Genomic DNA, 22,775 nt, shown 5'->3' on the forward strand with positions numbered 1-22,775 from the left:
GAGGGGTATGTCCTACTGGGGGGAAGTTGCATCGACCTGGTCTTTAGCTCTAAGTCTGGTGCTGTGGCTCAGGGGAGAAGAGAGGAGAGGAACACTACAGTAGTGATATGAGATTCCATAGTTAGAGGAATAGAGAAAAATATTCTGTGGACCCAATAGACACACAGATGGTATGTTGCCCTCCCCCCCCCCCTCCCCCCCCCCGGAGTCAGGGTCAAGGATGTCTCAGATCGGGTTAAGGGCATTCTAAAGGGGGTGGGTGAGCAGCCTGAGACTTGGTACATATTGGCACCAAAGACATCAGTAGGAAAGGTGAGGAGGTCCTGAAAAGAGATTTTAGGGAGCTACATAGCAAGCTGAGAAGCAGGACAGCCAGGATAGTAATCCCCGGATTGCCCCCTGTGCCACATGCCAGTGAGGGTAAGAATAGGAGAATTTGGCAGATGAATGTGTGGCCGAAGTACAGATGCAAGGGACAGGGGTTCAGATTTCTGGATCATTGCGATCTCTTCTGGGGAAGGTACAACCTGTACAAAAGGGACGGGTTACACCTGAACCCAAGGGGGACCAATATCCTTGCTATCACTGTTCAGGAGGGAACTAGAGTGACAGGGCTGAGGGTGGGGCAGTTTGTTTACAAACAGAGACAGTGTTTAGTGAGACTGCTAGCAAGAAGAGGCTGATGATGGGGCAAAATTGCAATGATGAGTTGCAATGTAAAAGGGGGACAAAGTTGAAAAGGCTGATGAATACAGGACTGTAGGTGTTATATTCGAAAGATCACAGTATGCAGAAAAAGGTAGATGAACCTGTGGCACAGTTAGAGATTGACAGCTGTGATGTTGTGGGCATCACTGAGTCATAGCTGAATGAAAATTATAGCTGGGCACTTAACATCCTACACATTGAATCAAAAGGACAGGCAGGTAGGCAGAGGGTGTGGGGTGGCTCTGTTGGTAAAAAATTAAGTCAAATCCTTAGAAAGGTGACATAGGATTGGAAGGTGTAGAATCTTCGTGGGTAGAGCTAAGAAACTGCAAGGGTAAAAAAAACCTTGATATACATGACTCTGAACAGTAGCAAAGATGTGGGCTACAATTTGCAACAGGAGATAGAAGTTATGTCAAAAGGGCAATGTTATGATAGTCATGGGGGTACTTCAATATGCAGGTAGATTAGGAAAATCAGGTTGGTGCTGGATCCCAAGAGGGGGAGTTTGTAGAATGCCTACAAGATGTTTTTTTTTAGAATTGCTCATGGTTGATCCCACTCGGGATCAGCTAATCTGGATTGGGTGTTATGCAATGAACCAGAATTTATTAGGGACCTTAAGGTACAAGAATCCGTAGGAGCATATGATAGAATTCACCCTGAAATCTGAGAAGGAGAAGCTAAAGTCAGATGTAGTAATATTACGGTGGAGTAAAGGGAATTAGAGAGGCATAAGAGAGGAATTGGCCAAAACTGACACTTGCAGGGATGATGGCAGATCAGCAATGGCTAGAATTTCTGGGAGCAATTCGGAAGGTACAAGGGACAGTAGATACATTCCAAAGTAGTGTTCCAAAGGTATGATACAACCATGGCTGACAAGGGAGGTCAAAGTTTGATGACCAAAATCTTGTATAAATAGCACAACAAATCTCCATTACCTCACGTCTGTCCCCAAGCATAGAATTAGGTGGCTTTAGCAACTGCTGCCCACTGATTATTTTTACCGTTAGCTGCTTTTTTGGATGACCATGCAGAAAATCTTCAGAGAATGGGTTAAAAACACCTAAAACAATAATTTCATGCTATTCAGGAAACAAGCCAATTGATAATGAACACATGATTTTCTTAAAAAGAAGGAAATTATATATTTGCACACATTTGCAAAATCTGCATTTGTAAACAGAATGGACGGCAAAATGTTAAGATAATCTTCCAAGTCTTGAGAATTGATTGTACAATTTACTTCCCTTCAGAATATTTGAATTATGTTTGATTATATAAAAAACATCTATTTGCATTCTTATGAAATTTCAATGTAGTAACAAAATAATAAAAGATGCTAAAATGAACATGCAAATTTTCCTTTAACTCCTTCCAAAGACAGGCACCATGTGAGAGAGGAAGAGAATAGTGCCGCTTACTTGCTTTGATTTGACTGGCTAAAATTTTTAAATTTTCACCTAAAAACCCACTTGAAGTTAGTAGGGTTCTTATTTAAATTTACAAGACTGGCTAAAGCCAACACATTTGACCTCAACAAAAACCCATTTCCCATACTATTCCAGTACCTATGCAATGCTGAAGGCTGAATCAAGGCTTGTAAAACCCAGTTTCTATTTGGCACCAACCAGAGCTTCTGACCATCCCATTCTTCCAACCGCCCACTACCTCCCCCCACCCCCAGTCCTTGCTCAGATTACCTCTTTCTATCCATGTAACCACCTACTTGGTCCCCAACACTACCCATATTGATATTACTCTTATCTATGCTTTCTCATACTTCTAGACTCAGAGAATGGCAGCAGTCTCTCATCATTCAGTTTTAATGGTCTTGCAGCTTGATGCCAACTTCCTGGATGGGTTCTTCTGCGAATGAGGTATTAATGAGGCCAGGTTGTTAAACTTGCCTTAGCCTCTGGGCTGACACTCTCAGACTAAGTCCACACTAGACCGGAAAATTTTGAAAATGCCGGTTTCACGTAAAAACATTAGGCGTCCACACTATGCCTTTTTAAAAATATCTCTGTCCACATTAAAATGGAGATTTTGGTGAATCTCCTCCTATTGTGCATGCGCAGGACACGTCTACTGAAAACAAGCGACATGTTTGGTGTCGAATCTGACTGTGAAAGACGGTGCATGTTTGTCCAGTTACAGACTAGAAAAACTTAAAATGATGGACAGCTGTTGGCTCTTGCGCAGGAGAACTTAAAAGTAAAAAAAAACAAATACTGGAGCATATGGAGGCAACCGACAGAGAGTTCACGGACAGTATGACCTGGCTGACAACGAACATTGAAAAACTGACTAACTTTGTTGCATTAATAAAGCACCGTGTTAAATGTATAAAACATGTCTGCATCAGTGTTATCTTGTATTTCCATACAATGTTACATTAGGCTGTTACACATCTATTGTCAGAGAAGTACTTGCATAAATAGGTAAACCACCTTCACACGAGCAAGGACAGAAAACAGGGCAAGGTGAGTATACTTATTTATTCAGTAAGTTATGGTGGGTATTTGGTGAGTACATTCTAACTCTTCTGGCTTCAGTCTCATTGCTGTCTGTTCTGAAATTGTTAGATTGCATTCAAGAAAACAATGAAATGGTGCGCTACCGTCTGACAGCGTTTTCAGATTTCTCCGATTACCCCGTCCACACTGCTCCGGCCAAGTGGCGTTTTCAAAATTACACACTTTGGAGAGCGTTTCTGAAAAGCTCCAGTTTGGGGGGAAGAAAAAAACCATTTTAGTGTGGATGGAGGGTAAAAATGAAGAGAAAAAGCTTTGGTTATAGATTTATCCGGTGTAGTGTGGACTGAGCCTCAGACTAGCTTATCTAAAAGGTAAACTTTTCACTTTAAGTAGTCATGGTTGAGGAGTACTGCTATATAAAAAAGGTAATGCAGGAATTCTATTAATAGCCAGTCTTGAAAAAAATTGCTTTCCACATGAGCATATGGAATTTTTCTTCTACTATTGTAAACTATTCCCATTTCTAATTCGTTCAGTAATTCTGCTTGAAAGTGGAATTTTAGATATTGGAGGTGGTCATATTCTACAAAAAGTACACTGAAAGCTCTGCTGTAATATTGAATGTTGAAAACCGTCACCTTTGTTAGACTTTCACCAGATAGAGTTCATTTGGATATTTCAGGTTGCTTTTTTGCATCAGTTGTTAATTAAAATGTAACTTCAGTATTATTTTGTGGTGATGGACATTTTATAGTTCAAGACAAATCTACATAATATATGCATCACCAACTACAGAAATGACACACAGCAACCTTTGGGTTCAAAATGAGCAAAACAGAATGAACGTTAAGGCTGCCAAGGAAGACTAATTTATTTTAAATTATTAACGTTGCATTTTGAAATGTGAGTAAACTATAACTCAACAAGCAAGCTTTATTCCTTAATAACATGAATCAAATCAGATATTAAATATTAAGAATACCTTGGCACATCGATTGAGGTTTTAGGACATACCCACAATTTCCATTTTGCATAAAAAGGGCTCTGTTTAGTTGCATCATACGACCATCAGTCTGATAATTTAGTGCCACTGTGAACACAAACAGAATGTTAGGAGTCAGACTGAAAGCTGTTTGTTTAGTTTTTAGAATGAGGATTAAATTTATAGAGGTTAAACTGATAGCAAAATCAATTACCTTTACTAAATCTAAACTGATTTTAATTTGATTATGAAACGTTATATTATGTTTAGCATTTCTGCAGTGACTCAGCCTAATCCAGAGCAAATTACATTGGCTTTTCATTGGCCTGTAGTATAAAGCAATAAAAGTTATTTCTTCTCCTTTTATCTGTTTTCCACTGCACTTTCAGTTCTTCTGTATTTGCTAAGTTGATTATTAGTGGAATTTCTATCCACTTTTTCCTCTTTCCTTTGAAGTTCAATATCTACAATCGAATTTATTGGTGCACCACAGGATATTGACTAGTAAATCACTAAATTCAGTACATCTCAGTTTGTAAAATAAATATTTATTTATTAATTGCATTTAAATTTCAGAATGTTTCCTTTAAATTGTCTTTTTTTTTGCAGTACCTCTCAAGTTGTTCTGGAGAACAAAGGAAAAGAAGAAATCTGCTGGATAAACTTCTTTTACTGACACACTAGTAGCTTGGCAATGGTTTTGGCCACTTTATGACCTTATCACAACTATGCCAATTTTTATGATTCACTGATATTTACCATCCTTGCCTGTTGACCCCTTAGCAGTCCTATTCAGCTTCAGTTGTCTGTTTTATTTATAAATACTTCCTGCTCACCATTAATTTTAGGTAATTCATTGATTTTAAACAATATATAATTTACCTGTTACACAAAATATGCTTTCACACAAAATAGAAAACTACCAGTTTAATAATTATCAAAAGTACAATGTAACTTAAAGTAGATCAGATTCTCCATGTTCACCTGTCCTCAGCAGCTGTGTTTTTAACTTTGTGGATCATTAGTGACAGACAGTGTTCTAAACACCAAGCTATCACAGTCCTACAACTCCACCAATGATGGATGAGGCAAAATCAGTTAGGCAGCAGTACTTGTCTGTGGTGGGAGGGGGCAAAAGCCCAAAGCCACCAAGGTGGGCTGACTAAATTTTTTAAAATTACTAGCAGGTGCACTTGTTAATTACAAAGTAAATTTCTAAACTTCCTTTAATGTAAACACATTCATTCATTAGATTGTGGCTGGAGTATATTCAGCTACCAGGCATTTCAACAAGTCTCCGATATGTCTCTATTAGAGTATGAGGCATCCAAACAGGATGCCAAGCAGGTGAAAAAATTCCAAGTACATGGCAGTGGTGAGTCCTTTAAGGTTAATAATATCCTTTTCATCTCAGTAAGGCAGAGAGCAAAGGAAGGAGGATACCCATATAGGAGGGGAGCACCTATGGAAGAGGTCTTCATAGGTAATGGTCAAAAAGACACCAAGGCCCAAGTACTGAACAAGTACTGTCAGAAATCTGTCGGATATACTCATTAACTGTAGGACATAGAACAGTACAGCAGTGGACAGGCCATTCAACTCACAATGTTGTGAATATCTTTATGTCAATTTATACTAAATGTCCTCTCCTCCTGTGTATCATACATATCTCTCCATTCCTTACATAATCATACATCTATCTAAAACCCCTGATTCCACTGCTACCCCTGATAACCTGTTCCAGGCCACTACCATTCTCTGCATTAAAAAGCTTGACCCTCACATCACCTTCAAATTTCCCCCTCTAACCTTAAAAGCATGTCATCTGCTGTTTGACATTTTTACCCTGAGGAAAAGATTCTGTCTGCCCATCCTATCTATGCCTCTCACAATTTAAAAAACTTCCATTAGGTTTCCCCTTAGCCTCTGAGCCTTTAGGGCGAACAGCACAAATCTGTCCAACCTTTCCTTATACCAGATGCCCTCTAATCCAGGCAGCATCCTAATAAACCATTCCGCACTGTCTCCTCTTTGTTCCTGCACTGGGACAACCAGAACTATACTCTATACTCCAGGCGCAGTCTGATTAAAGCTTTATATACGTGCAGCAAGACTTCCTTACTTTGTACTCAACCCTTACCAATGAAGGCCAGCATTCTATACGTCTTCTTTACCACTTCATGCACTTATGCAGCGACTTTCAAAGAACTATGGACCTCAAAAATTCAAAGAAATTTTTTTATCAAAGTACTATATGTTAACATATATTACTTGAGATTAATTTTCTTACAGGGAAAAATTTAATAATCAGATAGAATGTATGAAAAACTATAAGTAAACAAAGACTGACAAACAAGAAATGTGCAAAAGAAGACAAAGTGCAGGTCCACCATCAGTGTATACTCACTGCTTGCAGTTGACCATCTAAAGTGAAACATCTCACACTTCTAACACTAGCTTAAACACCATCAGCCACTTCCCTGCCAGTAGCGCCACGTGGTGTCATGATAGCATAGCAATTAGTGTGGCACCATTACTGCTCAGGTGTCAGAGTTCAACTCCAGTGTCCTCTGTGAGCAAGTTTCTGTATTCCTTCCTGTGTGCGGATGGGTTTCCTCCGAGTCCTCTGATACTTCCCAGTGTAAAGATGTATTCGTTAGTAGGTTAATCAGTCCCTGTGAATTGTCCTGTGGTTAGGCTAGGGTTAAGATTGGTGGGTTTCTGGGTGATGTGACTCGAAGGGCCAGAAGGACTTATTCTGACCTGTATCCCTAAAAATATCTGTAACTGATCTCTACCTGGCTGTATTCTTTCATAGTCCTTTACACTGCCATAACTCTTCAATCTAGGGGTCATCTGCAAACTTGCTAATCCACCCCCTTTACATTTTCATCCAAGTCATTGAAATATATCACAAGCAGAGGCCCCAGCACTTATCCTGTGGAACACCACTTAGTCACAGACCTCCAGCCAAGTCACAGCCTTCCCCCACCCTACCCTGACTTCTGTTATGAATCCCAACTTGCAATTCACCCTGGATACCGTGCATCTTTATCTCCTGAATTACTACCTCTACTATCTCTTCTTTATGTTAACCATCAGGACATGCCATCATACCGTCGATTCTGCAACATTATAATAAACAAAAATTCTGTTTTGTTTTTGTAGGGTAACTAGATAGATCATCTGTTCCCCTTACTGAACGGACAGCACAAAAATAGAGACGTTGTCATTGCTGGGGAGACTGTTTGAATCACCACCGGTCAGGATTGCTCTGGTGGATCTCCTCGTTCAGTATTCCTTCTTGCATCGATGATGTGCTCTTTCCAAGAAAAATAGACCTCTTCCCTTGATTCCGGGGATGAAAGGGTTACCGCCTGAGGAGCATTTGATGGCTATGGGCCTGTACTTACTGGAGTTTAGAAGAATGCAGGGGTATCCCATTAAAACCCATCAAATATTGAAAGGCCTAAATAGAGTGGATATGCTGAAGTTGTTTCCAATAATGGGTGAGCCTAGGACCAGAAAGCATAGCATCAGAATAGAGGGACGTCCATTTAGAACAGATGAGGAGGAATTTCTTTAGCCAAAGGGTGGTGAATCCATGTAATTCATTACCGCAGATAGCTGTGGATCCCATGGTATTTGGAATATTTAAAGCAGAGGTTGATAGGTTCTTGATTAGTAAGGGCATCAAAGGCAACAGAGAGTAAGTAGGAGAATAGAGTTGAGAGAGATAATAAATCAGCCATGTTGGAATAGTGGAGCAGATTTGATGGGCTGAATGGCCAATGCTTCTCCTATATGTTATGCTGTTGTGTGTGTTTCTCCTGCCTGGATGCCGTGTGAATATTTATTTAAGGGTTGTTGACCCTATTGAGATTCAAGCATGGCTATCTTGACAAGCTGCAGTCATCTAAACCAGGTCACTTCATCAGATTCCACTTTAAAATTTCATTTTAGGTGTAAATTACCCTAAACGCCACTTAAAGAATTGTTTTAATACTTTAATTGTTTTAATGTTGATATTATTTTAAACCTGATATTTTGTGGGTAACCCTATTGAAGCGATGGCATTAAATGACATGAAAGCTTAGTGCACAATGAAAGGGTTAAATCCAATTTACGTGCAATTAAATTTGATTTAGATATTAGATATTTATGTACAAGCATACTTACCCATCTGGCAACCAACATTCCAATATTCTTGTGGGTTAAAATTGCTTGAGTCTATTCTGAAGGCTGATGGGTATACACAGGTGAGATGTTTCTGGTTAAAACAAATAAATTGCTCAGGCTTTTGATGTAAAAGTTCATGGGCTTGAGTCTCATTTAAGGATAAAACCTTCCCAGCAGATCCTGTTAAAAAATATATTTTAAGATTAGAAAATACAACATATGTGAAATTCAGACATTCGCAACAATGGCTATTTTTGGTTTGTGTAATTTTATGCAATTTAAAAATAGATCTCAACATGAATGTTGCAATGCAGCAGACTGTGTGGTTGTACAGTACTGTACAAAAGTCTTAGGCAATCTAGATATATATGTGGATGTCTAGGACTTTTGCACAGTACTGTATTCGTCTTCATGGAGTGGAGAGTGAATTAAAAATCTGGTGGGAGCAAAGGATGTTGGGACTGGTGAGGGTGGGGTGCTGTGGGAAGGGTGGGAGACAGGTAGCAAAGGAGAAGTGCCGGGGAGGGAGTGGGGGGGGGGGGGGGGACAGGGATGCAGACCCTCCCAGCTCTGAAATGCCAGGCAAGGTCACCTGATTCCAAACAATCGGTTTATTGACCATTATTGAATTTCTCTCTGGTGTTTCCCTCTCCCTCCCCATTTTCCCAACCATGATTCTCCTCTTTCTAACCCTTTCCCATTCCCAGTACACAATACAATCCCATATCAGAATCAGATTCGTCATCACTCACATGTCAAGAAATTTGTTTTTGTTTGAGGCAGCACGACAGTGCACTACATAAAATTATTACAGCATTGCACAAGTCTTAGGCACCCTAGCTATATATATGTCCCTAAGACTTTTGCACAGTACTGTATATTATTTCAATTTATCCACTTTGCCATTTGCCCTCAAAACATTACATAACAAATATTCAACCTTCACTACAGACAGAAATGAAGGTAGAGGATCTGTTTGTTGATAATGTGCCTAGCAAAAAAGCAGGCATGATATACTTCAACTGCCAGAAAGTATTCCAATCAATCTTGAATTCTTTGCCAGATTCCCAGTGAATTCACTTGATAAGGTGTAGCAGTAAATAAATACTTTATCTGTCATTTTATCAAGTCAATTATTTCCAGCAGGGAAGAACTTAATCCATATTTTAAACCACTCAGGTGGAAATCCTGCTTCACTGCAGAAACTTTTGCTGCTATTTCAGAAGCATTTTTCAAATTGAAGTTGCTTCAGGCTTAGAGATATCCCTTACCTTTCCCTAGGAGATCCTGAGAAGTCACAGAATTTGTGTATATAACCAGGTCAGATAGACCACGATAGAGTTTCGTTGTTTTTTTGCGATGACCTAACCTACATAATAATGCAATGATAAGTTATCAATGTTTACAAAGGATGTTGAAATATCAACTAATTCAGTACTCTACAGGAAGAAGAGGACCAAAAATGTTGAGTAATTCTATTACTCAATTTATTCTATTAATTATTCAACTCATTCTGTTTTTATTAATGCCTTTTCATAACATATTTCCTGGGGGATAAATAGGTCATGATCAATGATAATCTTGATCAGTGATGCACAGAAGTATGCCTTAGTGATTTGCCTAGCAAGTCCATTACTCTGATTACAAAACTTCAGAAACGGATGATGACAAGCCCATTTTCTAATAGTTCATGACACGCATCTGTTGTAAAGAGTGAGACTGTAACATTAGTTAAACAATTCTAAAACAGCCAAACCTGAAGTAAGAAACAGAATAAGTCAAATAAGTCTACTTATAACAATGCTGGGAGTATTGATAGATCGCTGCATCAGGCACACAAATGCTGTATCTAAGTACATGTCACGATTAGCCCTACAGCCTTATATTTTCTCATTCGTATTTCAAATTATTTCATTGACAGCAACACACTGCAGAATTTTCTAAAGAATTTGAAAGATAGTATTCACATGCACACCTTTCTCTCAAAAACAAGCTGTTGACTGGAAGGTTTAGATGATTTTTTTAAAAAATGGGAATGAAATGTTTGATAGAGAACAGATTAAATAGCAAAAGTGATAGGAGCAAAATGAAAGAAATCAAGGAAACAATCAAATATGACTAAGTCTGTGCAGATCTGAAAAGGACAAAAAAGTATGTAAAATCGAGAATGCTGGTAGAAGAAACATGAACAGGTACTTTCAGCATGGTTAGTGCATTCATCTGAGAAAATGAATGTTTATTATGATCAGTGAGTTGCAAATGTCACAGAGAAAGATGTGGTATTGTTTAGGTGAAACAAGAATACAACACTAAAAGGTGGATCTTTAAAGACAGGACTGGGCTGCTCTGTAACATGAATGCTTAATCTGCATCCGGATTTCACTAATACAGATGAGAAGGACATAAAAGCAGGAGTTTACATTTGGTCTTTATACTTGTTCCACCATTCAGTAAGAACATGTCTGATCATTTACCTGAGTGCCACTTTCCTTACTCCATACCCCTGAATTACTTATTTGTTTTAATGTTTTGATTTCTGATATTGCAGAGTTAAATCACTATCTGCTTTTATATCCAGAATTTTAGTACATGCAATGTTTTTCCTTCCCCCATTGTATGATAAATTTAATTGATACAATGTGTAAGCATAAATATAATTTTATTAAAATTAACTTATAGTAATCAAACATGTTAAGAAAAGAATTAAAACAATAATCATACATTCACCAGATATATTTTAGTAACAATGATTCTTTCAAAAAGTAAATGAAAGATTCATTAAATATATATAGCAGCTTTAAGTATTGTTAAGTATTCTTGGGGGTGAAAATGCAGGGCTGCTAACTGACCTGCAACCTGGCCCAGCTTCTTTACCAGGAAAATTCTGCTGATCCTCGTCATTTGGACTGTACAGTTTTGCCTTGGATTTTGTACTTTTCTGATCCAGTAAAAGAGACAATCACAATTAACACTTCAATGAAAATGCAAATACTTTGACTGTACTTGTTTTTAGTTATATGGTTGCTAGATTTTATACTTTTGTTTGTAACCATAGTAATTTATTGCATAAGTTTGTTATATATTTTAATTGCTTCAATAATGTTTTATATAATAGCTCTATCATATTTGTTCTATTGAATAAAATCAACAATATCCTACCTTCTGTTTAGAAAAGGTGCTGATAAATGAATTGCTGTGAAATTTCTTCCCACTTTCTTTCATAATTTCTTTAGGATGTGATTTCTAGAAGGGTAGAAAAGAAAATTTAAAGCAGCCAAATTTACACTATGAAATAAGTTTATGTGTGTCACATGATACCGCAAAACAGTTTAACTTTAATGGCACAGTGTTGTGCAGGGTACATGGTTACCCTGGGTCATAGTCATTCAATTGCTAAATAAAAAGGAGAAACTATTTATCTTACTTCAGGTTTGGCTGTCTTAGAATTGATTAACTAATGCTGCACTCTCACTCTTTACAACAGAAGTCTGTCTTAAATTGTTAGAAAATGGGTTTGTCATCACATTTTCCTGATTTTTCTAATATGAGTCCTGGAATCAGTCGGCAAACCACTCAGACATATTTCTATGCATCACTGATCAAAATTATTGTTGCTTGTAATTATTTTTGCCCAGGAAATATGTTATGAGAAGCATTGATGAAAGAAAGAAATACAAGAAATAATGAAAAATTAAATTTGAAAATACTCTGAGTGCCCTCTTGCCCTCTCAGACCTGGTGTTATGTCCAGTCTGATTAGATAGAATAAAATGGCTGGATTTTGCAGTCACGGTAAAGGCAGTGATGTTCCCTACTGCTTAAGAATAAAACTATTGACAAAGATCTAGTAGACTTTGTGCTATGGAACTCTTGTTTGATATTGTTTACTCTCAGGTATCACTTTGGTGCAAATCTTGACATCACAGCTAGGTCCTCAAAATAACTAAATAGTAAATGACATTAAAATTCTGACAAACAGTACACCAAAAAGAAAAAGATAAAGTTTTAACAATAATTTCACAGGGTGCACAGTAAGAATAAGGCAAAAACTGAAGTACTGACCTCACTATAAAACAACAACATTGTAAATCCATTTCAATTTAAAACTGTGTAGAATTATAATTATGCATGACATTTTTTGGTCAGTAACTATGGATCAATGTGACACTAAAATTTCAAAGGCATTCAAAAATAATATGGAATAACTTCATACTTCGTAAATAGTCAAAGGTTCATTTATTATCAAAGTATACAAGCTTTGAAATAATACTTCTCCAGATAGCCATGAAACCAAGAAAGAGAGGCAGCATGATCATCAACCCCCAAATCCCACCTCCCTGCACACAAAAAATGAGAAAGATCAGACAAGAAACACAGAATACAAAACAAACATAAGACTGAAAAGAAATCACAGTTCAAGTCCACATCCAAACTGCAGAAAATCTGGGTGACATTCTCCCTCTCCATAGCAGGGCAATCTCACCAGCAATAAAAAGGCAGGCAACGGATGTTTCAAATTCTCTCATCGCTATAATTGGCAAATATTGTAAGCTTTAAGATTTAATCAGTGAAATGGAGTCGAACATTGGCTTGCAGCCTTCTTGCCACAAAGTTCCCAGATGCTGCCTCTGCCTCCTAGAATCTCCTCAGAGACTGCAGTGTGCTGAAACACCCAAATGATCACCAAACTGCAAATCACAGGCTCCAGCAGTCCAGAATAACACTCAGGATGAAAAACAAACGAAACCACATAAAAGAAGTGAAACACAGTATATGGTTTCATGATCCATTCAGAAGATGTCAATTGAAGAAGCATTGTACGCAGGTGCCATCTTTCAATATTCGATAGGTTTCTGTGAGATCACCCTTCATTCTTAAAACTCCAGCCAAGTATAGGCCCAGAGCCATCAAACACTGCTTTCATTCCTGGAATAAATCTCGTAAACTTCCTCTGGATCCTCCAAAAGTCTTTGCATCTTTTCTTAGATAAAGAGGCCAAAACTACTCACAATTCTCCAAGTGCATTCTGACCGATGCCTTATAAAGCCTCAGAATTACATCCTTGCTTTTATATTCTAGTCCTCTCAAAATAAATGCTAACATTGCTTTTGCCTTCCTTACCACAAAGTAAACCTGAAAAGTTAACCTATAGGGAATCCTGCACAAGGACTCCCAAGTCCCTTTGCACCTCTGAGGGTAGTCTTTCATTAATTCTATTGTACTTCTTGTATTTACTATGAATTCCTGCAAGAAAATTAATCTCAGGGTTGTATATGTACTCTGATAAAAAATTTACTTTGAACTTTGAAGAGAAGAGCTCTAGCTCACTCAACCTAAGACATACCCTCTAGTCCAGGTAGCATTCATGTATATCTTCTTTACATTCTTTCTAAAGCTTCCACATCTTCCCTATGATGAAGCAAACAGAACTAAACACAGTTTTCCAAGTGTGGTCTTACTATGGTTTTATAGAACTATATCATCACCTTGCAGCTCTTGAACTCAATCCCTCAACTAATAAAGACCAACATACCATACGCCTTCTTAAACAACCTAACAACCTGCGTGCCAACTTTGAGGGACATGGACCCCTAAATCCCTCTTCCTCCATTATGCTTAACTAAGAATCCTGCCATTAGTCCTGTGTTCTGCCTTCAAACTGGACCTTCTAAAATGAATCTCTTCATACTTTTCTGAGCTGAAATCTACCTGCCACTTCTTCATCCTGTCACTATCCCATTGCAATCTATAACGGTCCTCCATACCATCCACAACTCCACTAACCTTTGTGTCATCTGCAAACTTACTAACCCACCCTTCCACTTCCTCATCCAGGACATCACAAAGAGCAGGAGACCCAGGAACAGATCCCTGCGGAACACCACTGGTCACCAGCTCCAGGTAGAATATTCTCATCTATTACCACTCTCTGCATTCTGTGGGCAAGACAATTCTGTATCCAAGTTGCCCTGGATTACATGCTTCCTGACTTTCTGAATAAGCCTACTACGGGAACCTTATCAAATGTGCTACTAAAATCCATATACGCCACATCCATCACTCCACTTATTACATCCTCAAAGAATTCAGTCAGGCTCCTGAAACATGTCCTGCCCCTCACAAAGCATGCTGAATATCCCTAATCGGATGGCTTCTCCAAATATTCATAAATCATTTCTCTAGGCATCGTCTCCGATCATTTGCCCATCATTGAAGCAAGACTCAATAATTCCCATGGTCTTCCATACTCTATTTCTTGAACAAAGGGATAAAATTAGTTAACCTCCAGTCTCCTTTGGTCAGTGAGGATGCAAAAACCAACGCCAAAGGTGAAGCAATTTCTTCTCGTTTCCTATAGTCACATGTTGTATATCCCATCTAGCCCAGGGGATTTACCTGTCTTAATGAATTTCAAAAGTTTTAGCACATCCACTTTCTAAACATCAACACGTTCAAACATATCAGCCTGTTTTACACTGTTCTCACAATTGTCAACATTCCTCTCGCTGATGAATACTGAAGCAAATTGAGGACCTCCCCTACCTCGTAAGACTCCATGCACATTTCCTTTACCATCCCTGATTGATCTTACCCTCAACTCTGGCTATCTTCCTGTTCCTCATAGGGTTTTTCTCAAACCTACTTGCCATGGCCTTCTCATGCCCCTTTCTTGTTCTCCTAAGTCCATCCTTCAGCTCTTTCATGGCAACTCTGTAACCCTCTGGAGCCCTGTCTAATCTTTGCTTCCTAAACCTTAAAAAGTTCCTTTCTTCCTCTTGATTAAGTGTTCCACATATCACCCTAACATCCTTTTCCCTACTTCTTTCCTGTACCATCTGCTTCTACCCCTGTCCAAGATCAGGAAAAGTTGATATTACTGTCTCCGAAATGCTCTGACACCTGACCTGGCTCATTAATTCACATAAAATCCAATATGGCCTCTCCGCTAGTCTATCTGTCTACACATTAAGTCAGGAATCCTTCCAATCTGCACTGTGATCCTGAGCCTGTTTAATAATGCCACTCCCTCAGCACCTTTACCTCTCTCCTTGTTCCTTTTGAAACATGTAAACCCCAGAGAATCCAGCAGCTATTCCTGCCGTTTGACAGCCAAGTCTCCATAATGGCCATAACATTGTAGTTACATGTACTGACTCATGCTAACTTCATTAGCCTTGTTCCTGATACACCTTGCGTTAAGACAAGCACACTTCAGTCCTTCACACTGACTGCAATATTGCCCTATCAACCCCCTACTTTTCTCAAAATCTCTGCAGGTTGCATCTACCTGAACACCAACTGCTGTGATCTCTGACCTATCGCTCTTGTTGTCATACCTCTGTTAAACTAGTTTAAACCCTCCCCAAAAGCTCCCACAAATCTGCCTGTAAGGATATTGGTCCCTCTTAAATTCAGGTGCAACCCATCCTTTTGACACAAGTCATACCTTCCCCAGAAGAGATCTCAATGATCCAGAAATCTACCTTTACACCAACTGCTCCATCCTCTGGTCTATCATTTTGGCTCTCATCCTCCTGCCAACAGTTCCAGTAAACCTGCCTGCAAGGGCATCAGTCCCCCTCAAGTTCAGGTGTAACTTATCCCATTTGTATATCTCAAGCTTCCCCAGAAGCAATTGCAATGATCCAGAGATCTGAAACCCTATCCCTGTACCAATTCTTCAGCCAAACATTTGTCTACCAAACCATCCTATTTTTACCTTTACTGGCATGTGGCACAGGCAGCAATCCAGAGATTATAACATCTGAGGTCCTGCTTTTCAGCTTTCTCTCTCCCTTTATTCTCTCTGAAGGACCTCATTCCTTTTCCTACCTATGTTGTTGGTACCATATGTACCGTGACTTCTGGCTGCTCACACTCCCCCTTTGGAATGCTACGGATGTGATCTGAGATGTCTCCGACCCTAGCAACTAAGAGGCAACATAGCATCCAGGTGGCTTTTTCACATCTACAGAATCTCCTGTCTGCTCCTTAATTATTGAATCCCCCATCACCACTGTGCTCCTCTCCTTCCTCCCTTCCGTTCTGAGCCACAGAGCCAGACTCCAAGCCAGAGACCTAGTTTTTGTGGTTTTACCCTGCTAGGTCCCATCCCAACTGGTATAATTATTTTTGAGGGGAATGGCCAGAAGGGTACCCTGCACTGTCTGCCTAGTTCCTTTCCCTCTCCTGACAGTCAGCCAGCAACCTACTTCCTGCAGCTTAGTGGTGACATCTTCCCTGCAGCAAATATCTATCATCTCTTCATTCTCCTGTACAAGCTGAAGATCATCCGGCTGCAGCTCCAGTTTCCCAACATGGTTTGCCAGACCTGCACTTCATGTAGATGTAGTTATTAGACACTGGAGCTCTCCCAGAACACCCACATCTGGCATGAAGAGCACATTTCTGACTCAAGGCTCATTCTCACTGTGATAGCTATACACAAATAGAGAAAGATGGAAAGAAACTTACTATCTTCAGCCTTGGCCTCTTCTCTCCTAAGCTTTGAGCTAAAGTCTCAGATCTTCCACTCTAACACTGGTCTACTCACACCTAAGTTTATTTTTTTGGCCTTTGCCAATTGCTTAGTAAGTCATGATGACTGAACGTCACCAAAAGGTCCCGGAAGGCACCGGTCTGGAAGTTACACAACTCCCTACACTTGGCTTCCCCTTGGAAGTACTAACCAACAATGGCATGGTTTGCACCGGTGGATATAACAGCAAGCAGGTAGGCCGCCCACAATGAATTGAACAAACACTGTATAATACATTGATCTCTTCACCTGTTTCCAGGGCAATGCAATACATTAACCCATAGTTTGAGAAATATTTGCAAGGAATTACAGAACAATAATTTTCGTGTACAGTATCCACAAGACTCAGCAGAATACTGATTTTGAGTTTCTTTCTTTAGGCAGTCCCTCAGTAAAGAGGCTGATTTGATTCCGCTCTGGACCATGCTGTTACAGGATATTTACTTTGCAGATGTTGAGTGCAATACTTATCTCATCGAGAGCTTTAATGATAACATCCCAGTATGCACAATTGCAGGTGTGATCTACATAACGCAGCCCGACTTCTGACATTTAGATAACTTTGGTCTTGGAGTCCAGTTGGGATAGGTTGAGCAACTTCACCCTCACAGGAAGTTTGTTGGAGATGTGATGCAACAATGCAGCAAGAAACTCTGAAAAAGGTGCTGAAGTCTTTTTTAATCCTCAGTGGTAACCTGTCAAAGTTCACTGTCTCCAGGGTTTTACTAGAATAAGCAATATAGTTTTATAAAGTACATGTATGCCTGGTTTAGAACATGTTTTACTGTATTCCTTTGGTCATGCTGTTAGATATTTTATTTTCTGCAGCTTTTCTATAAAACACAGTATGTTTTGTTAATTAAGCTTTACAGAATAGTATTTGGTTTCTCCTAAGATAAGGAGTCATTTGATCAAATTGGGAATGTCCTGTTAGCTAATCGGGGTTGTTGATAACATTCTGTCCAGTGGGATGCCACATAACATTCAAGAGAGATTGGTGGCACCTAGGAGAAAGTGGGTTGATTTTAAGTCATTTTTTCAACAGGTGTTGGAAGGAGGAGGAGGTACAGAGAGGAGCACAAGGGAAGATGCTTGCAGAACCCTGCCCGGAGAGACACGGTTGTAAGAAATGCTTAGTGCAGATGAATGGTTCCAAGGAGGAAATGCCAATACTTCTAAGTTAGCCAGTTCATTCGTAACAGTCTTCGAGGTAAGATCAAACTGTGGTTGGTACCTTTCATGCAGAACATGGGCTCAGCACCGTGAGTGATTAAAGCAAAGCACCCAACTATCCAGTAATGAGCTCCAACATTTGTGTGCACATTTAGACAGGTCTAACTGTAAAGGGCCCCTTTTCTGTTAACTGTGATTAAAGTCGAAATAACTGTAAATACACTTCCACTTTAAGTTTATTCCAGTATTAGTTCTGTTATTTCCCAGCTAATGATAACTTTGCATGAGACAGCATTTATACAGCATTCACCATAATTTCCATTCCCTCAACAGAACATTCCGACTTTCCTGTTTGGTTGCACTTGAATCATACCAACCCTAGACGTGTGTTGCTTATTGGAGATGGCCGTCTCACTGTTACCCATGCAATGCTCTGTCACATGGCTGTTAGCCAGAGGCACCAAACTAGCTTAGTTTATTATGAGCCATGGTGAGAGGATTACGTACATAATTTGTTAACAATGTCCAGTTTCATAATGGCCATGTGTAAAAAATAACAAGAAACTGGGGGGCCAGTGGGGTTTCTGAATGGGCCATGATAAGTTTACTGTTTTAATGAAATGTGACTAAAACATATAAATAAAAAAAGAAATTAATATGTAATTTACTTTGAATCCTGAATAAAATCAATAGGAAAATAAGCAGCTTGTAGAGCAAATTGTCACTGACACATTTTACTTGTTAGATATAGTTGAAAAACTCTTACAAGGAAAAATCTGCAATTGTTTATCATGCAAAGAGGCCCTTATCACTTTCTTTGGAAAACTCAAACTTTTCAGCAGCAGATTTGGATGTCATGAGTAATGCAACTTCCTTCTTTGGCCACCCTTAAAATAGAATTGCAAGATGATAATATGATTATACATCTTCATTAGTTGAAACAAGTGCACACTGATAGGCAGTTTTGGTATAGAGACCTGCTGGAGATGCATATTCCAGCCTGGGTGGTGGATCCATCTGGGGTGAATGCGAATGATGTTGACACGACATTGCAAGAATGTCTTATTGAGCTGCAGAGTGATATAACAGCTCGAGCAAAATTTAAACGCAGCAAGCAAAATTTCTCGATAACGAGTGATATTCAGTTTCCACAGGTCCGGGAGAAAGCAAAATTGTTTTAATTAGAGTTTGCATCTCTTATCTAGTTGAATGTGGTTTTAGTCACACTCATCAACTGCTAACAAAAGTTTATAACTATCATTACATTGTGAAAAAGGTGATCTTCAATTATACTAAACAACAAATTTTTTCCGAAGTGTTACTTCCTCAGAATGTTTTGTTGTTTATAATAGATCGCTTAAAGCTGTAAACAAATATTATTTCAGACTACTTGTAGCATGTAGGAATTTGGAGAAACAAGAAACTAACTTTTATTGAATATAATGTGTTTAATTGCATAACGGTACAGAAGCTTTTCAATAGTATGCACAACTGAACTAAAAATGTTTTGTTAATGATTCTCATTTGTACTCAGTGTCTGAGGCTTCTCACTTAAGTGTCCAACAATAATCAGCCAACATTGATGGATTCCAGTTGCCATGATGCTGTTTCTCCGTGACTGCAACATCGTGGTGAAACCTTTCACCATGCCTATCTAAAACAGCACCAAGATTTGCAGGGAAGAAATCTAAATGGGAATGCAGAAAGTTAATCTTTAGTGACATGTTGCACGTCATGTTTTTGTATTTTTGAAGCATGTTGTCAATCAGCTGGATGTATTTTGGTGCCCTGTAGGTGCCAAGAAAACTTTCAACAACATCTTTAAATGCTTTCCATGTGATTTTCTCTGGTCCCACTAGTTCTTCAAATTGTCTGCCATTGATAACCTGTCTGATTTGTGGACCAACAAAAATGCCTTCCTTAATCTTGGGATCAGTTATTCTGGGAAACATCTGTCTCCAATATCGAAATTCTCCATGAAAATTTTTTTGACAAACCCAAGTCCATGACCATGTCATTTAACTCAGACATAAAGGGTTCAAAATGTGGATCTGTATCATTTTCCATTCCTGGCATCTTTGCTGCCTCCTCTAGACTCCATGTCTCTGGTGGTTTTGGTACTGGAAGACGATCATCATGCGGCACAGGGCTCATGGCTGAAGGAAGATCAGGGTATTCAATGGATTTCTTGTTTTTAGCAAGAAATCAGACACACTGGTCAGACAGAAGTAGTCATCTGTTCACATGATCTTTCTGCTCTCACCATATCAGGATAGTGAACAGGATTTACTTCTGAGTACTCCTGAGCCCAGCTCTAAGATTGACAGCACATGTTGCACAACAATTGTGAGGAGTCCAGGCTTTGACTTGGTCCCCAATTTTACACCCAAAGTAGAGCTCATAGGCTTTCTTAATAAGAGGAGTCATGCTCTATCTCTACATTGTATCTTTGAGATTTAAGCATATACTCACCACAAATATAACAGAAAGCATCACGGCTGTTGCAACATTGGTGAGACATTTTGCTATCACAAATACTCCTGAAAGTATAATTACTTTATTATTACTATATACAATATGCTATGTGCGTAGAGCACATGCATCAATGTGACTGCAAACCAATATACATGTTAACACAATGCATAGAAAGGTGTGTGCATGATGCTTTTATAACCTTTCTGAAACCTGTCCTGCCATGCAGCATCTGTCCTGCTTAAGCATGCCCAGGCATGCCTGGACAAGAGAAAAAAAAACTTTTTAGCCTACATTATGGGCAACATTTTAACTGACTTGAATTATGAATTACAATAACAAACATATGTGATTTCAAAAACATGGTGTGTCATAGGGAATTTCAAAGTGATTTTCATGATCAGTGGCCCAAAATCCATAAGATACACCCAAAAGTATTCAGGAAGCAATATCTTTGTTCTCCTGCATTACTTTTAACCAAGTTGCAACCAGATAATCAAAAACTCACTAGTTTGTGTCAGAAGGATCTCTCTGATCATGTTCAGAGCTTTGAAATAGATTTATTTCTCATATACTCCTGTAACATTATACCTATAACCTGTTAAAACATAAATACTGACTGTATATTAGAAAAATTCATACAGCTGACCAAAAGAAGAGTGAAGACACAGAAGTAAATGAATGTCACAAATGGGTCACAAGCAGAAAAAAATATTGTCAACCACAGCTTTAAAACTTTTGAATTAATGATTAAGTTGTTTTGAAAGAATATAATTGTTAAAAAAAAAAATAAATGGATGACACCAAAGCAAAGATTTATTGGAACTGTCTTCACCCTCCTCCCATTTGAAGTTAAACAATAGTGGGCACAGAATACTTGTAAAGATTGAAAATTATGCCCAATTATGTAAATGTTACCTGTTGTAGGTTGTCATTTAGACCTTTGTGTGTCACCCTCAGGAGTGCACAGACTGTAGGCTGATCTGGATTTTCCTTATCTTGTTGAGACTCATTCAGTAACAAATCCAGTTTCTTTCTGATTAGACATTCCACTTGATGGTGGTTTGCAGCACTGCCCTGTATAGGGTACATTTGAATATAATATTGAGTTAGTGGTGTTCCAAAGCAGCTGCTGAAATAAGAAATTTAATAACTGAAATAACAATTCTAGCTCTCTTGAAACCAGGAAGGCATACAATTAAATCCAATCAAATTTATCTTGATTCTTCTTGATCTCTTTCTGCATTTTTTTAAAATGAAATCGGCCTTTTAGTGTCAAGAACTCACAACAAAAAATATTACATTACTTAAACGTTCAGATTGAGCTCCAGTATTAATAATTCTAGCTGGCTACTACTTCAAAGGAGCTCTTAATGAGAAAGTTGTTACAGTTTGTAGCAAAAGTAAATGCACAATTAATCACTGTAACTTAAGGTTTGAGAGACGTTGCTTCAATTATTGTATTAATATCCCCACAGATGAAGGATACTACTGAACGGAAAACAAATAAATTATTTTGATTTATTTAATATTCTTTCTATCAAGTGCTTGAAACAACTTAAATGCATGCTATTTTAAGTGATATGGGTAACAAAGTAGTAATGATACCAGTAAATATCTTAAGGATAACCTAATTGCCAGAGAAAACCTCATCACTCAAATGTTGTATCTCTCTTTAAAGTACATTGACCTGTGTTTTGTCCACTGTACATACTAAATCTTAACATTTTAACCATAACAGAGAATGGTTAAAGCAGAATCAGTGGTTGATCATACACTTAATGCAATGTGAAGGAAATGCAAAAGCATGAGACTGTGTTGAGAGTGTGCTCAACAGGGTAAATTGCATTGGAATTGGAGCGGGGTAAATTACAAGAGTATTAGCAAAACTAGGGAAAGTTAATTGGGGACAGCTGTTTTTGGGCAAGTCCACATTTGACATGTAAGATTGGTTTAGTTGCCATTTGACTACTAATTTACTTGGTTCAGCACAAAATCCTGTGTCAAAGAGCTGTTCCTGTGCTGTACTGTATGGTTATTTATGGTTTTATATTGCTATATTTCTACACTATTCTTGGTTGGTGCGACTGTAACAAAACCAAATTTCCCTCAGGATCAATAAAGTATGTCTGTTCTATGTTCTAACTAGATCGCCTTTAACACTCTGTATTACATGGTCAGAAAAGAGAATCAGATCCAAGAGAATCCTTCAGCTCTATATTTGGAATCTACATTTGATA

The 22,775-nt window shown here is 38.6% G+C and overlaps 1 protein-coding gene across 3 annotated transcripts in view; it reads right to left on the minus strand.

Moving 5' to 3' along the window:
* Positions 1-22,775, minus strand: part of plch1 (phospholipase C, eta 1) — a 97,878-nt gene that overhangs the window by 17,046 nt on the left and 58,057 nt on the right. For all 3 annotated transcript variants that reach the window (XM_059946347.1, XM_059946355.1, XM_059946363.1), the window contains 7 exons: positions 21,454-21,612; positions 11,512-11,595; positions 11,202-11,290; positions 9,624-9,721; positions 8,353-8,532; positions 4,174-4,281; positions 1,653-1,777 (listed from right to left, as the gene is read on the minus strand). In XM_059946347.1, the coding sequence (XP_059802330.1) occupies positions 1,653-1,777; positions 4,174-4,281; positions 8,353-8,532; positions 9,624-9,721; positions 11,202-11,290; positions 11,512-11,595; positions 21,454-21,612 (843 nt within the window). The remainder of the gene's footprint in view (positions 1-1,652; positions 1,778-4,173; positions 4,282-8,352; positions 8,533-9,623; positions 9,722-11,201; positions 11,291-11,511; positions 11,596-21,453; positions 21,613-22,775) is intronic.

The sequence above is a fragment of the Hypanus sabinus genome, chromosome 2 (assembly GCF_030144855.1).
Source record: "Hypanus sabinus isolate sHypSab1 chromosome 2, sHypSab1.hap1, whole genome shotgun sequence".
Lineage (NCBI taxonomy): Eukaryota > Metazoa > Chordata > Chondrichthyes > Myliobatiformes > Dasyatidae > Hypanus > Hypanus sabinus.